Raw genomic sequence first — 15,536 nt, forward strand, 5'->3', positions numbered from 1 at the left:
TTTAAATCGATTGCAATGTAACTATGTAAGTTAGGGATTGTGTTGGAAGTACTGTTGCCAGACATACAAAAATGAAAATGAAAAACTTGAGTTTTTGTTTAGTTACATCATCAAAAATCTGATACGCATATTAGCGAAACCTTGCATATATTGTTAAAAGTCATCCATCTACCAAAACTAAACAACAACAAAATAATCCACCTGACAATCTATTTGATTTTTTTCTTTGGCCTCAACTGATTTTTGTGTCCACATATGTTCTTCCTGAAGATGACAGCAAGCGAGCATAACATTTAGTTCTAGTATCTTTCCTAGCCAAAGCCATATATAAGAGACGGCTCGATAATTCCGCCTCAAAACCAAATGCAGGGTAGATTCTTTCTGAATGTTTAATTAGCAAGAATTCGTTCATCTTCAAGCTGTTCTCCAGCAAAAATCAGACGATGTTTACTTGGAGGGATTCCTTCCTTGTCTTGAATCTTGATCTTGACATTATTGATTGTGTCGAGCATTATGGTTTTTTCAATCAAAATTTTCACGAAGATTTTCCAGCTCAAATAGAAAGCTTGAATTATTGGCATTCTATATAGAGACACTAAAGAGTCTCCAATATTAATACGTATTTAGATTTCAAAGCTTGTGAAACTTTTCAAATACCAATCAAAATGGGATATTTTTAGAATAACAAAAAGACTCAAGAAGCCAAAATGAGACTTTTCAAATTCCAAAAAAATCAACTAATTCAATATAATGTCAGATGCGAAATTATTTATATCTTAAAATGAGATAAACTTTTTCAGATAACAAGATTGCTTCGAAAATGCGAGAAACTTTTCATATGACAAAAAGAAAATGCATGGGAAAGAAGTTTTTGGCGGGAAAATTTGCTGAATACTTTCCTTTAGTATAATAGATAGATGTTAAGAGTGTAAAATGAATATAAATCACTTATTTGATGTGTATAGAGAAGATAGAGATTACATACTATTTTTGAAAAATGTCATTATAAATAGGACACATTAAAAAAGAAAGTGTGCCAAGATAAGTCGGACGGAGAGAGTAATATACTGCTCCCTCCGTTCCATTACAAATATCTCATTTTTCTAATGAAATATCCAATTACAAATGTTTCATTCATTAATTGACAAATAATTAAAATACTAATTAACTAATGGATTCACCACTTACTCTCTCTTTATACATACTTTTACAAATTCCAATATATTTTTCTCTATCCACCAACTTACTTTATCTATTAATTATATATTTCGTAATCTCCGTTTTCAGAAGCAATGATATATTTGTAATGGAACGAAGGGAGTAGTAAAATTATTTGCTTAACGTTAATCTATATCTATATATGAAAACACAGTTTGTGGCAATTTTGTAATAAAATCATCAATTGAAGGCAATGATAGAAATTAATAAAAATGGGAGAGGAGAGATAATATAACTAAATCCCACTATGGCCCAAATATAGGGAATAACCGAAAAAAGAGGAAGGAAAGAGAAAGGGGGAGAGAGGAGGGAGAATAAAAAGAAAATATTTAATATTTAAAAATTTTAATTAACATAAATTATTTGTTAGAATTTATTTTTAATTATTTTTATCATGATTTTTAATTTAAAATGTATATTAGATATTGTTTTATGAATAAAAACATATGTAATATAAAGATCATAACTTCCAAAAGAATGTTGTTTCACTGTTTATTTATTTATTAACAATAGTCAAATTTGATTCATAATTTTTTTCAATATAAATCTTAATTAAAGCTTATGACAAAATATTTAATTTGAGAAAAAGATAATCGAATAGGAACAATTTATGATTATTTAATTTAGAGTAAATATTTGTTTAATCTCAATTTTCCTCTCTCATTAATGTTAAACATATACTATATTATTTTTTCTTTTATTTCTTTTTATAATAGTTTTATTTTGAAATTTTAAATAATTATAACTTAATCGTTCATAATTTATTTTAAATTATTTTTACACCAAATTAGAGATTTTGTCATTGTATTTAATTTAAGATGTATATTGAATATTTTTTTATGAAAAGAAAAATATGATATATTATAATTTTTTTTATATATAGAACCAAATAAGATCATCTCCCAACAAAATATTATTTCACCATTCATAAGTTTAAAAGTAAATGTTTTTCTCTTCCTCTTCCATAAATGCTGAACATTGTGTTATTTATTTATTTAGTTTTTATATTAATTTTATTGTATTTTCTATATTTTGTTAGATATCTATATATATAATACTCCCCCCGTCCCTCAAAATTTTGCCCCAAGGGAAGCGACATGAGTTTTAAATGACTGTAATTGTAAAATTGATGGTGTGACCATGTACAAAAATAGAAAGTAAAGAGATTGGGGCAAACTTTTGAGGGGCACCTCAAAAAGAAAATTATGGCAAACTTTTTAGGGACGAAGAGAATAGTTTTTAACGAAACTAAAGAGAAGGAAATTATTTTGATTTAATTTAGATCTCTTTAATGTTAAAATATCTGCTTAAAAGTTCAATTTGTATTAATTCTAATATAAATTTGTAGATAAATAATTAGTTGCCTGTATATGAATTTTAATATTTACTTACATAAACATATTCTTTTTATTTTGTTTTTCTCAATTATATTATGTATAGATATAGATTTGCTTATATTTTGTAACTATTTAATATTTTTATTTATTTATTTATTTATTTAAATATATCGTTTAATTTTAATACTCGTTGTGCATCGCACACGGGTGAACGTACTAGTTCTCTTATAAAATCAAGTGCATCAAAGAGACGGATTGGATCAAAAATCTTAGCACAGATCATAACGGATCGAGTCACTCAACATATAAATAATAATACAAAAATCACTATTAATTTTCATCCCCAAATCCTAATCACACATCTTCTCCCATTTTTCATTTTCTTTTTCCCTCTCTCTCTCTCTCTTCTCCGCGTTGGAGCTCAATCTTTAGTTTGATCACTCCGACTTCTTCTACTTCGTCAATTGCTGCCTCAATCACTGCAGATCGGCCCAGAAGCTCATCATCCGTGTCATGCATCCGACCGAGACGCCCTCGCCCTCCTATGTGGGCGGAGACTAAGGCTCCGATTGAGCGGCGCCAGCTGTAAATTCCACCACCAAAATCACCCTCGTTTCCTACTACATGAGTGTCTTCAGATGCCTTCTCGCCATCTTCTACTTCTTCGCCTAGTCAGTGCTTAGGTTTCATTCGTTGGTGCTAGATTAGTTTTATTGCTAGGATTGTTACTTTAAAACAAAATATATTATTATTGTTTTTCTATTGTTGTTTGATTCAAATTTAATGATAGACTTGATTTCAGATTATTGGTTTAATATATGGTGAGTTTCGATTTTATTATATGTTGTTGATTCTTTGATAGATTGACCATAGCTACTCCCCATTCCACCAAATGAGTACTTATATTTTCTCTTTGGTCCGTTCATCAAATGAGTAATTAAATATTAGTTGCATATATATCAATGCGTGCAATTTGTATTTGTTCTCTTCAATTCAAAAACTTATTTAGTCAAGTAATTATTGATATGAATAAAGATAATGTTTAATTTTCTTTACATTTTTTCACTACAATTGTTATTTTTATTCACAATCGTACTTTTGGTTATTTGATCAAGTAATTATTATCGCAAGAAAAAGTAACCATTGATATGAATAAAAGTAATGTTTCAAAATAGAAAAATACAAAATAAAAAACAATTGTTATTTTTACCCACGAGAACTTAACGTTTAAGGAAAAAAAAAAGAAAAAAAACTTATACTTTTAGTTATTATGTCAAGTAATTATTATCGTACGAATAAGTAATTATTGATATGAGGAAAGGTAATGTATCGACATGCTGAAGATTTCGAATTCAATATCATTGAGTTTAAACTATGGAGCTTTACTCGCTGTGCCAACACCTTATTTTGTACTCCCCCGTCCCTCAAACATTTTCCTTTCTTTTTATTTTGGTCCTTCCACAAAATATCTTTCTAACCTATTTTTGAAAACAATTCCACTAATACCCTTATAATCTTTATCTTTTGTGGGACTCATTTATCTACCCATCAAATAAACATCTAACTTTTAATATTAAAACTAATGTCACCCTTTCTTAGAAAGATGTTTGAGAGATAGAAGGAGTAATTATTTATGAATATATGTTATATGTATTGTTCAACGCGCCCAGCCCCACGACCCATGACCCGCGCCCAGATCCAACCCATCTCTTTCATATATTTGATCTCACATTATACCAACTCTCTTTTCAAAAATCACTTGAATTTTTCAAAATACGTATATTAGAATTAGAAAGTCAATCGGGTCAACACTCTCAATTTTAAATCAATTCTATTGAACTCAAGCTATTTTATGTTCAGCCTAATTGAACTAAATTATTTTTTTGAGTTTTTTTTTTAAATTTATTTATTCAAATCAATCTATCGATTTCGAATTGGAATAACATCCCTAATTGAATTCCGAGATACTTATAGAGGGGAAAGAAATTGATCCAGTTGTAATTGGGCTTTAGTAGTAGCATCCAAATAGCGACCGAAGGGCTTTTGGAAAGGGCCCATAATATTGATTTTACATCCATGAGAATGAAACCCAAACCAATAATTTCGTGATTCCATATTTCTTCTATTTGAACTTTAGACCACAACCAGCAAAACCTCCAACAGCTACTGTCCACCTGCATTAGGATATTGTCTAGTTTGGAACATCAAAATGTATATACAAGGAAAAATTATTTCTCACCTAATTAAAAAAGAGACTTTTATGTTCGTAAATGTTTCATAAAGTGAAGCACATATGGGACCAAATTAAAAACTCAAAATATTAAAAGAAAAAAAAAATTCGAAAGATGCAATACATGTAATTTATATGTGGATTGTGGCAAGAGTGAAATGGTAAATAAACCCTGAATTCTATTGAAATAAACATGTAATTAGCTACTAAAATTCCTGTCAACCAGGGGTTGAAAAACTAGTCATTATAGCCGTGGCCTGAGAAAGAAATAATAATGGAGAAAGTAGTAACTAATTCTCTCTCTCCAAACATCAAACAAAAATTCTCAAACCCACCATATTTCCTCCTAACAAAAGAAACATCAAGACAAGAAGCCACATCATTTCATTTACTTGGGTTTATTTGATTTTCTAATTTATGATGTCTAGCAACACCTCATTCAATAGGGCATCATATACCTCAATTTCCAACTCCAAAACCACCTCACCATTTTCTTGATCCAATCTTTTCCATTCTCCACCATTTTCCATGTCTTCAACATAAGCTTGCCTGTTCCTCTCCACCTCCCATTCCATGAACAACCCGAGGGGGTCGTGCCCGCCCATCCACTCTCGAGCAATCTCTACTAACGCGTCATAAAATAAGGATTCTCCCCGTTGTTTTCCTATCCTTTCTCTGAAGAAATCTAGCATCAACTTATCTGCCTTGACTTTGAGGCCATAAGATGGCATGATGGCCTTCACTTGATCAAGCAATTCTAGTGCTCTGTCTTCTTCTTCTTCTTCTTCTTCATCTTCCTCTTCTTCTTCGTCTATGGAGGTGGAGGAATGTGGGAGAGGGGAATCAGAGGATTCATTATCTGATTCCGGTTGTGATGCAAATCGTCTAGTTAGGTTCACGGGCTCGAGCTTTGCTAGGCACTCGAACCTCTGAATCTTCTTGAGGAGTTTCTTCCTAGTTCCTACACAATGAAAGATCAAGAGATGAGGACACAAAATTCACACCTAGTTGAGGTATTTACAAGAACATTGTAGATATGGCCATGTCACATCTTTAGGTGATTTTATTAATAATATTCACCTTTCAATATGTTCACAATTATGTGTCAAGGTCATTTAAGCATGTATATAATTTATTAATTCAAGGCGTAATGTGAAATTAATCACCTTCCATAAGAGCAAGTCTATGTTGGAAAGGTGAAGAGACCTCATCTTCCTCATCAAATGGACAGTCCAGCACAGACACCGGACTAAACTGCTCCTTCTCTTGATCACCACTTGTCCATTGCTTCTGTATTTCATCAAACACAATTAATTAACACTAAATACAAACCAACAACAATGGCTTTGAATCAAGGGTTTTTGGAGGTGATATTAATTAACTTGATTCCCTACATAGAACGTAATGTTGGAGGAGTTTGATGTTGATGAGACAAAATAATATGAAAGCACCCAACAAAGAGGGAGTTGAGTTGGACCCCCACCCCACCCCCAAAGGGCAAGTTTGTTGGATGGCAAATTGCATTCCACAACAATAATGTCTCATAAATGAAAAGCTCATCACCCAATTATTCAAAAAAGGGAAACTTTTATGCCCCATTTTTTTCATATTTCTTTTTCAAAGCTCGCTCTACACTTGTAGGGGCCTCCCCTAATTCTATAAGCCTGTAATAAGTGCAAATATGATTAAATATACTTGATATATATTTACCTGCGATGATGGAATCAAAGATATATGCACTCTACTTAAAATTACAAGCCTTTTCCTTACTCTCAAAATTCAATATTATATATAAATGATAATCAACTTAACTTGATGTTTTTCTAAAAGCATAGCATTAATACCTAACGGCATTCCGTCCAAGAGAAAAGAAAAAACTAACGGCAAATATAGTATCATATTCATAACATCCAATCTTTAGCTAGATTCTTTACTTCCCATTTAAAAAAGATTTAAAATTATGTTGGGCGGCAATAATATATTTTATTAAGAAAACAGAAATTTTAAGGGCAGTAGGACTGCGTCAAAGCCAACCAATGAACCAAACCATGATAATTAAATGATGACTTCACTACGTATTTTAATATTCGTCAGTTACAGGTAGGGTATACCTATTCTCCTACCAAATAAAGATGGGAAATTATATAATCTAACAATTATAGGATATCGATAAAAAAAATTCAATTTCATTCATTGTTTTGGTTTTGGAGTTCGAAAAACCAAATTAATCTATGATGTTGATGAATGTGACGAAAATGAATCCACAATTCTTTCTCACTAAAGAAACAAAGCTAATGTGAAGAAAATTATATCCAAATGCAACTCCTTCATCTTAATTTTGTCTTACAGCAATCATAGCGAGCAATGATCAGCACCTTTAATATTAAGCGTGTTTAATTAAAAAGAAATTGTTGAAAGTGAAATTTGTGATTGTTGATCACAAGTTTGATCTACTTCACCGACCAAACTTAGCCAATTAATTAAATACGGATTATCTTTTAATCTTCTTCTTGAAATCATATTCAAGGATTTCACATAAGTTGTACTATTCTTAGAAAACAATTCAAGGTTTCCTTAATAAGTTTTAATGGTTCTCGTTCAATTATAAATTGAGAAGACTTTTTTTTGTCAATGAAAATTGGTGACAAATTAATAATATCGTTACCGGACTATGACACCTTAACTTAATCTCTATGAAGCAACTAAAAAAAAGCAAACTAATCTATCTCTATGATGTCTAATATACTCAAAAATAAAACAGGTCGCTCAATGTCCAAATTGAGTACATTTTTTTATTTTGTCAATGTTTGTATATAAACTAAAAGAGTAAAGACCAAAACAGAAGGTATTAACTAACCAAAGTTTATTTGTTTTTTTTTTTTTTCCAAACACGTCACATATAATCCACACACCACACATAAAATAACGCATCATTAAAATATCACAAATAAAATGTATTTCGATGGAAAAAACAAGTAGCAGAGGATCGACGCAACACAATAATTACCATAGATTCAAGTTTACCCTATCTTTCCCTCTACATATAATATAACCCACACGTGTTCCTCCAGCTGTATTAATTTCACTCCATTTTCACCGCTGCCAACTCTCACAGTTATCGAAGTTTCTAATAATTTTTTAACCATTTCAAAACATTTTTTTAATCTTTTCTTAAATTCAAATTTTTACGGGTAACTAACTTTTTCCAATAATTTCACCTGTCTAAGAAAGGTAAAAATAGTATTTTTACAACGATTAGACAAAAAGCTAGCACATATTAAGTGAAGTTAGGTCAACCTAATTGCTACTCCATTAATTCTAAAATTAAAAAAATTCTAACCTTTGTTTGTGTGGAAGAGTTGGTATCTGAGCTTCCACCACTGCAGGTAGTTGACTCTGCTTCGTTTGTTACTCCCACTTCATGATCAGGCTTCTGAACGACGTCGTTTCCCTGCTGAGGTAGTAAATTTAAATTTACCGAGTTACCGCCTTCCGACACAGTGAAATCGCTGCTGTAACATTTACTATTATCCGTGGCCGTGGTGATCGAGCGATCCGACGGCGGCTGGGAGTCCTCCTTCATCAGCTGATGGAACGATTTCCACCGCTGGATCTCCTTGAGCTCGGGCTTCCTCCTCCAGAAACCGCCTCTTCTGAATAGTCGCTTGGAGAAACTCCGAGGCAGAAACGACTTCTTCTTCTCCGGCGGCTTCGCGGCGGCGCCGAAGTGGAGGCGTTTCACGGCGGTGATGACGCTCTGGAGAGCCGAGAGGGCGGGATTGGACGGCGGTTTCTTGAAGCTCACGTAAGGCTTGTGGTGGCGGCGCTGCAGCTGGTTTTTGGCGTCGAGGAATGTGACGGTGGAGCAGCATTGGCGGCGGGGGAATGATTTGAAGCCGTTGGATGAGCAGGAGCTCATGTCGTCGAGAAGATGATCTTTGAGCAGCAAGGGAGCCCTAATCGGCTTGATCAATCGGGTATCCATGGCACGAATCAGGTGACGATTTGGTATGAAAAGGAAGGAAAATTGATGGCTGGCAAAAAAGCTGGTAATCAACAAGTGCGCATTGATTAAAAGTTGGCGTTTAAAAGAGATGAATGAATGCTCGACATATGTAGTACCAAGTTTAGAGCAGTGAAATGAAGCAGTGGGTGGAGCCAGCTTCAGTTATTATATATGCAGAGAGAGAGAGAGAGAGAGGTTTTAAAGGAGGGGGGGAGTGAGAAAGTCAGAGGCAGCTTCTCATCACGGTGAAGATCTCTAGGTCAATACAAAATGACAGTAAATTGGAAGAGTTGAGCACAAATTTGCAGAGAGTGAGTGATCTAGAGAGAGAAGAAGAAGCATGGATGCTTCTTGAGTGATATTTTGAATCTCAAGTACGATTAAAAAAGTAGATTTGAATTTGTGTGGATTTGCGGGTTTTGTTTGTATTTGATTCAGTAGTTACATGTGTGATTTAGATGCAAATCTCAGCTGTTAGACTCAGTAGTGACCAGAAATTGACCTTCTTACCTTATTTTATTCGTCTTGCATTAATTATTTTCACACACCATCCCACATGGAAATTATGTATTTCTCTTATATTCTTTGCAATTCCCAGACACTTCCATGAAAACAACTGTGGATTGAGTTCGATACATTTATCATTAATACAACTACAGTATTAAAATTGATCTGGACCTCGTCTCAAAAAAAAAAAAAAAATGATCTGGGCCTGGACCGACTTGGGACACTGTAACTTGGGTTGGACAGACCTCACAAAAAAGGCTAAACAATTGGGCACAAATTGATCAGACTTTGGGCCAAAAAAGTCCGAAAATTCCTAACCATTTTTTTGATAAATTTATATTGACATAAATATATGTGTTACATAGCGACAGCAATATCTAAAAGCAAATTTTTGAAGCATAATTTTACACAAGTACAAGTGGATTGGGCTGATTGGAGCTGGTAGCCCACTAGCCTGTACAAGGCTGGGCTAAACATTATTTGGATTCAAAGAATTTTGGGTTGAGCAGACCCAATACAATCTTTGTTTCAAGTTTGGTGGATTCGGTCCGTGTTTTCACAATTCTACATATATTATTGGATGAATGATTTTGTTGGTGGAGGTTGACCCCTTGCATTGACTGGACATGACGAGGATCAGGATATTAATTATTCATCCACGCATAACATTATTGGCGATATAAATATAATTATCTATATTTTATTGAATTAATATATTGCTAATCGTTCCAAATATTAAATCGTCCAATGATATATATAGATTTATTAGTAGATATAATGTTTGAACCCTAAATTGACCGATCCCCTTGGAGTTATGTCACAAATATCATAAATACGGGTACTTGAAAGATATTTTATGGACTAAATTAGGATATATTTGATATATTTTAATTAATAATTTAATTAATTAGTAAATAATTGGACTATTGAATTAATTAATTGGAGATAAAAGAAAAATCCGGCCTATTAACCTAGGGTTACAGGCGGCTAGGTTCCTATAAGTATAGGAATATATTTTTTTTGTCTGACACGTAAAAACACAAGAGAAAAAATACTTTGAGCACTATAATATTCAATTAGGATTTCCTAGCTTTCCGTGATTGAGACGTGCACATGGAATTGTTCCTGCATCAAGTCTACATACATGTGGATATATCTAGTGGTGGATTCAACTGCATGAAATCGAGTCTACATACACGTGGATACCTCTAGTGGTGGATTCAACTGCATGAAATCGAGTCTACATACACGTGGATACCTCTAGTGGTGGGTTCAACTGCAGGAATCGTCACACTCATTTACCACACAACAAGTAAGTTCTTCTGAATGTTGTGTGTTTATCTCTACACATGAATATAATTATAAATCTAGATCTTATCATTGATTGTATTTCTGCTGCGTATCATTAGATGATGTCAAGGATTGCGAACAATACTGTCAAGTTTTTGAGAGTTGAATGCATTATTTCAAAAGTGAAAAAAAAAATGAATTAATATAAAATGGGAGGAAGAGAAGAAAAAAATAGAAAAAAGAAATGTAAAATTTGTGTTAAAAAATAAGTGAAAGTGACATGTATTTATAGGGGAAATTAAGTAAAAAAAATTAAATTAAAATAAGAGCTATGAGGGCAATATTATGCTTACCTTTTCGGGCCAAGTCTAACGAATAAAAAATATGAATGAAGGGCAAATAGTCAAACTTGATGAAAGAAAATTATCAAAGAAGAAAGTCAAGACTGAAGCTCAACTCCACCTCAAATTTGACACTTGTGTCACCTCTAACGTTAGCCCCGTTGAGGTCTCCTTTGACGGGTCAGCTCTGCTGAGTGTCACCCTTGACGTCAGCCCAGCTGAGCGTCACCTTTGATGTTAGCCCCGCTAAGTGTCACCCTTTGACAAATCGTTAAGTGTAAACCTTGGCGAGTCAACTCTCTGGAATGTCACATGTGACAGCTCAGCTATACCCACACTTGGCAGCTCAGCTCTGCTTTACACTTGACAGCTCAGCTCTGGCTCATACCTGATAGTTCAACTCTCTGGGTCATACCAGACAACTGATCAACTCTAAACCACATAAAATCTTAGTGTTCTTTATTATTTTTATTTATTTGTTGTTGAAATTCAAACCCAACTCAACACGAGCGTTCAACGACTATTTCGAATTAAAAAAAAGCAACAACTAATTCAAGTTTTAAAATCGAATATTTATTTTAACTTTTGAAAATATGGCGCGTGCAACGTACGCGCTTCATTTAATTGCCTTTCAGTTGGGCTCGTTAAATCGAGCCTTGAATTGCGTTGGAAGACGCGGCAACAGGATATGGCTTGTCGAGGTGGGCCTCGAGCCTTATTGTAAATGCCCTAATTAAGAAACAAAAAAATCGAACTCAAACCCCTCAATCGAAGCCTGCTGTGGATACCCTAAGAAACTTAAAGGTGGCTCCAACAATAAACTACAAATTTCAACTTTATAACTGTCATGTTAGTTTTAAAAATTCATCCACTTTTTTTTGTATACTGTAAACACAAATTTTATTGTATTCAATTTAATGAAATACAAAAATGTGTATAAATTTAAAATATATGGATGGAGATGAATTTGTTGCGGGTTGCGAATCTTCACTTGATCCTCTGATTATCCTCTTCAAATGTTACTTGAAATCTTTGGAGGGAAGTACGCCTTCATGATCTCCTTGGATTTGACTTGATGACTTGAACTTGAATTTGAATTTGATGTGTTTCTTGAAATCTTTGGAGGGAAGTTCGCCTTCTTGATCTCCTTGGATTTGATTTGATGACTTGAACTTGAATTTGAATTTGATGTGTTTCTTGAAATCTTTGGAGGGAAGTTCGCCTTCTTGATCTCCTTGGATTTGACTTTATGACTTGAACTTGAATTTGAATTTGAATTTGATATGCTTCTTGAAATCTTTGGAGGGAAGTTCGCCTTCTTGATCTCATTGGATTTGACTTGATGACTTGAACTTGAATTTGAATTTGATATGTTTCTTGAAATCTTTGGAGGGAAGTTCGCCTTCTTGATCTCCTTGGATTTGAGTTGATGACTTGAACTTGAATTTGAATTTGATGACGTCAATCCAGAGGGCTTCCACTTTATTTCCGAATCAAACGTTGACTTGACGAATTTGATGAAGAACTCGTTGACTTCCTCGTAGAACGCCTTGATTGTTGGAGATGACTTCGTTGTAGTGAATTACTCCTTCAATGCTTGAGCTCTCAAATTATTTGTGTGTGTTTAGAACTGATATGGGGACCCCTATTTATAGTTGTAGGAAGAGTCAGGCTTTGGGCCAAAGCCCACATGATTATGGGCTTAGGGCTGACGTGGCACGATCATATTGGCTTTTGAAGATTGATACATATCAATATTAGATTTGACTTGCTGCCAAAGAAATTGATCTCTATCTTTGAAATATGGTAATATCTTTATCAATAATATATCATATTTAATCTTGGATTTCATAAGATTCCAAAATAAATAAAGATATAAAATTAATAAAATATTTTTATTTCTTTTAAAATTCGTGCGCCTACATATACCTCTTCCAATAATAAACTACTAGTTCTTAAATGTTTGAGATCCCACTATAAAAAAAGGGGGGCGGTGAAAGAAAAGCAAGAAAGAGAGTTTCAATCGAGAAAAAACAAGAGAGATAAAAATAAATTGGAGGTCGGGTCCATGGCGTCAGATGTGAAGCTGGTTGCCAATTCAAAACCAATTTCTAGTCAATTTCTGCTCTCCCCAATGGCAGATCCCAAACTTGAAACTAGCCTTTTTTTTTTTTTTTTTTTTTTTTTTTTTTTTGCGCCGTTGGAGGCAACTTAAAAAAATACTTCATCCGTCCACAATTTAATGCCCTACTCCTTTAAAAATCTGTCTACAATTTAATGTCCTATTTTGCTTTTTGTACCCTTTTACTCTTCTTCTTTTCCTATATTTACTATCATTTGCCATTAATGAATCCACCTTAAAACACCTTTATCATTTTTATATTCTATATTTACTACACTTTATCACTAGTGGACCCACTCACAACACCTTTATCACTTGAGTCAACTACCCTTATATTTCATCCACATAATCTTTTTCAACTTTCTTAGTCTCCGTGCCCACACCCAAATAGGGCATTAAATGATGGACGGAGGAAGTAGAAAAATTGAGGTGCGCAATATGCATGTTACGTGTAGTATAAGTGTGAGGTGTGTTGTGTGTAGTGTCAATGTGTACGCTTTACCAGTGCTATAAGGAGGTGATTGGTATGATGGAATGGAATGAGGGTGGAATGGAATGGAGGTAGGAATGGAATGAAGGGAGGAAAGGAATGACAAACCTTGGTGATTCCTTTGCTTGGTATGCACAAAGAATATAAAAGGAATGGAATTGTAATTCCTTGTTTGATTTCATTCATACGATTGGTATCTAAAAATAAATTTTAGGAATGGAATGGAATTATTTTGTTTTGCTAAATTAACATTTACATCATAATTTATCAAATTGGCATTATTTTGCATCTCTCTTCCACCTCTATTTTGTGTTATATTTGTAGGGACAATTCAAAATATGCACTGGGGTAAAATCGAAAAGAAAAAAAAAAGAATATTAATCAATTTTTTAAAAAAAAACTGACTTATTTTCCATGCATATTACTACTACACAGAAACATGCACCCGAAAAAAAATTAAATTTTTCTTGCCACCCACAACCCCACCCCCCACCCTACCCCCTATCTTTTTTTTTAATTTTTCTCGTCACCCCCACCCACCCCCAACCCCCGTCCCCCAAATTTTTGTTTATTTTACTCACCACCCCTACACCTCCCCTCCCCTCCCCTCCCCTCCCCCCCCCCTCAATTTATTTTTTTATTTTCTAAAAAAAATCTCGCCACCCCCACCCACCTCCCACTAACCCCCCTCCCCCTCCCCCCGTACCTCCCAATTTTTTAGGGTAAATTTGGTTTAGAACATTAATAAATTTTCAAATTTTGGTTTTTCCCACAAACTTTCATTCTTGTTTCAAAATACATAATAAATCACTTTTTTTGAAATTTTCCATAGTGTGATTTTTCGGCGAATTTTTTAAATGACGTGGCGCCGAACTTGAATGATGTGGCATATTTAAGGGTTAAGTACCACTTTCCCCCTCAACGTTGACACCCCTGTCACCTTTAACACCCTAACGTCAGGGTTGACGTTGTTTACCTACCTCAACGTTTCAAAACTAAAGCAAAATGCCTCCACGTTTTAAAGGTCGCCCCAAGCGCTGCTCTAATGGGATCAATCACCGTTAAAACGCAGGGGGCAATTCGATTGTCATGTCACATAATTTTCATGTAATTACATTGTATTGCCACGTTATTTAAATTTTTTATCGAAATATGTCATCGTGGGAAATTCCAAAAAAAATGATTTATCATGAATTTTGAAACAAGAATGAAAGATTGTGGGAAAAACTAAAATGTAGAAATTTATTATGATTTTATACCAAATTTCCTAAGAATTGGATCTTCTTGAATTGCAATACCAATGGGGCATGTATCTTTGTCGCATTTCTGCATCATGAAGGATGGGTGGGGTGGGGTGGGGTGGGGGTGGCGAGTAAAATAAATAAATAAAAAATTGGGGTTGGGGGTGGGGGTGGGGGGAGAAAAATTTTAAAAAAATAAAATAAAATTTTTGGGGGTGGGGTGTGGCGAGAAAAACGAAAAAAAAGGTTAATTTTTTTTTTGGTGGGTTGGGAGGGGTGGCGAGAAAAACTAAAAAAAAGGTTAATTTTTTTTTTTGGTGGGTTGGGAGGGGTGGCGAGAAAAAAAAAATGAAATGTTGGGGGTGGGGGGGGGTAGCAGGTGGGGTGGGGAGAAAAAAAAATTGTAGGGGAGGGAGGGGTGGGTGGGGTGTGGTGGTGGCGAGAAAAATAAAAAAAATAAAAAAAAATTTGGGGGTGGGGGGGGGGGGGGGGTGGCGAGAAAAATAAAAAAAATATATTTTTTTTTTGGGGGGGGGGGCTGGGGTGGGGTTGGGGATGAGGGTGCAAAATATATAAGAGTAATTTTGTCAAAACCTAAATTTAGGTGGAATTAGAAATGGAATGGAATGGGTAATACCATGTTGGAGGGAATGAATGATGATTTCTATATGTAAAGGAATGGTGATTCCCTTAAGAATGGTGATTCTTAAAATAAAACTATACCAAACATAGGAATGAAATGGAGGTAGGAATC

The 15,536-nt window shown here is 34.1% G+C and overlaps 1 protein-coding gene across 1 annotated transcript; it reads right to left on the minus strand.

Moving 5' to 3' along the window:
• Positions 1–4,939: 4,939 nt before the first annotated feature.
• On the minus strand, positions 4,940–9,329 carry LOC130985007 (uncharacterized). Its single transcript, XM_057907735.1, has 3 exons — positions 8,126–9,329; positions 5,952–6,075; positions 4,940–5,746 (listed from the first exon to the last, which is right to left on the minus strand). The coding sequence occupies exons 1-3, from the start codon at positions 8,768–8,770 to the stop codon at positions 5,196–5,198; spliced, it is 1,320 nt and encodes a 439-aa protein (XP_057763718.1). The 5' UTR covers positions 8,771–9,329; the 3' UTR covers positions 4,940–5,195.
• Positions 9,330–15,536: the final 6,207 nt, after the last annotated feature.

The sequence above is a fragment of the Salvia miltiorrhiza genome, chromosome 1 (assembly GCF_028751815.1).
Source record: "Salvia miltiorrhiza cultivar Shanhuang (shh) chromosome 1, IMPLAD_Smil_shh, whole genome shotgun sequence".
NCBI classification, from domain to species: domain Eukaryota; kingdom Viridiplantae; phylum Streptophyta; class Magnoliopsida; order Lamiales; family Lamiaceae; genus Salvia; species Salvia miltiorrhiza.

Excerpts from the sequence above, each read along its gene's own strand:
- LOC130985007 (XM_057907735.1), bottom strand. The coding sequence starts at position 8,770 with ATGGATACCCGATTGATCAAGCCGATTAGGGCTCCCTTGCTGCTCAAA. Across the intron at positions 6,076-8,125 it reads ACTCTTCCACACAAACAAAG|AAGCAATGGACAAGTGGTGA; the intron begins GTTAGAATTTTT and ends GATGAAATACAG. Across the intron at positions 5,747-5,951 it reads TAGACTTGCTCTTATGGAAG|GAACTAGGAAGAAACTCCTC; the intron begins GTGATTAATTTC and ends TTCATTGTGTAG.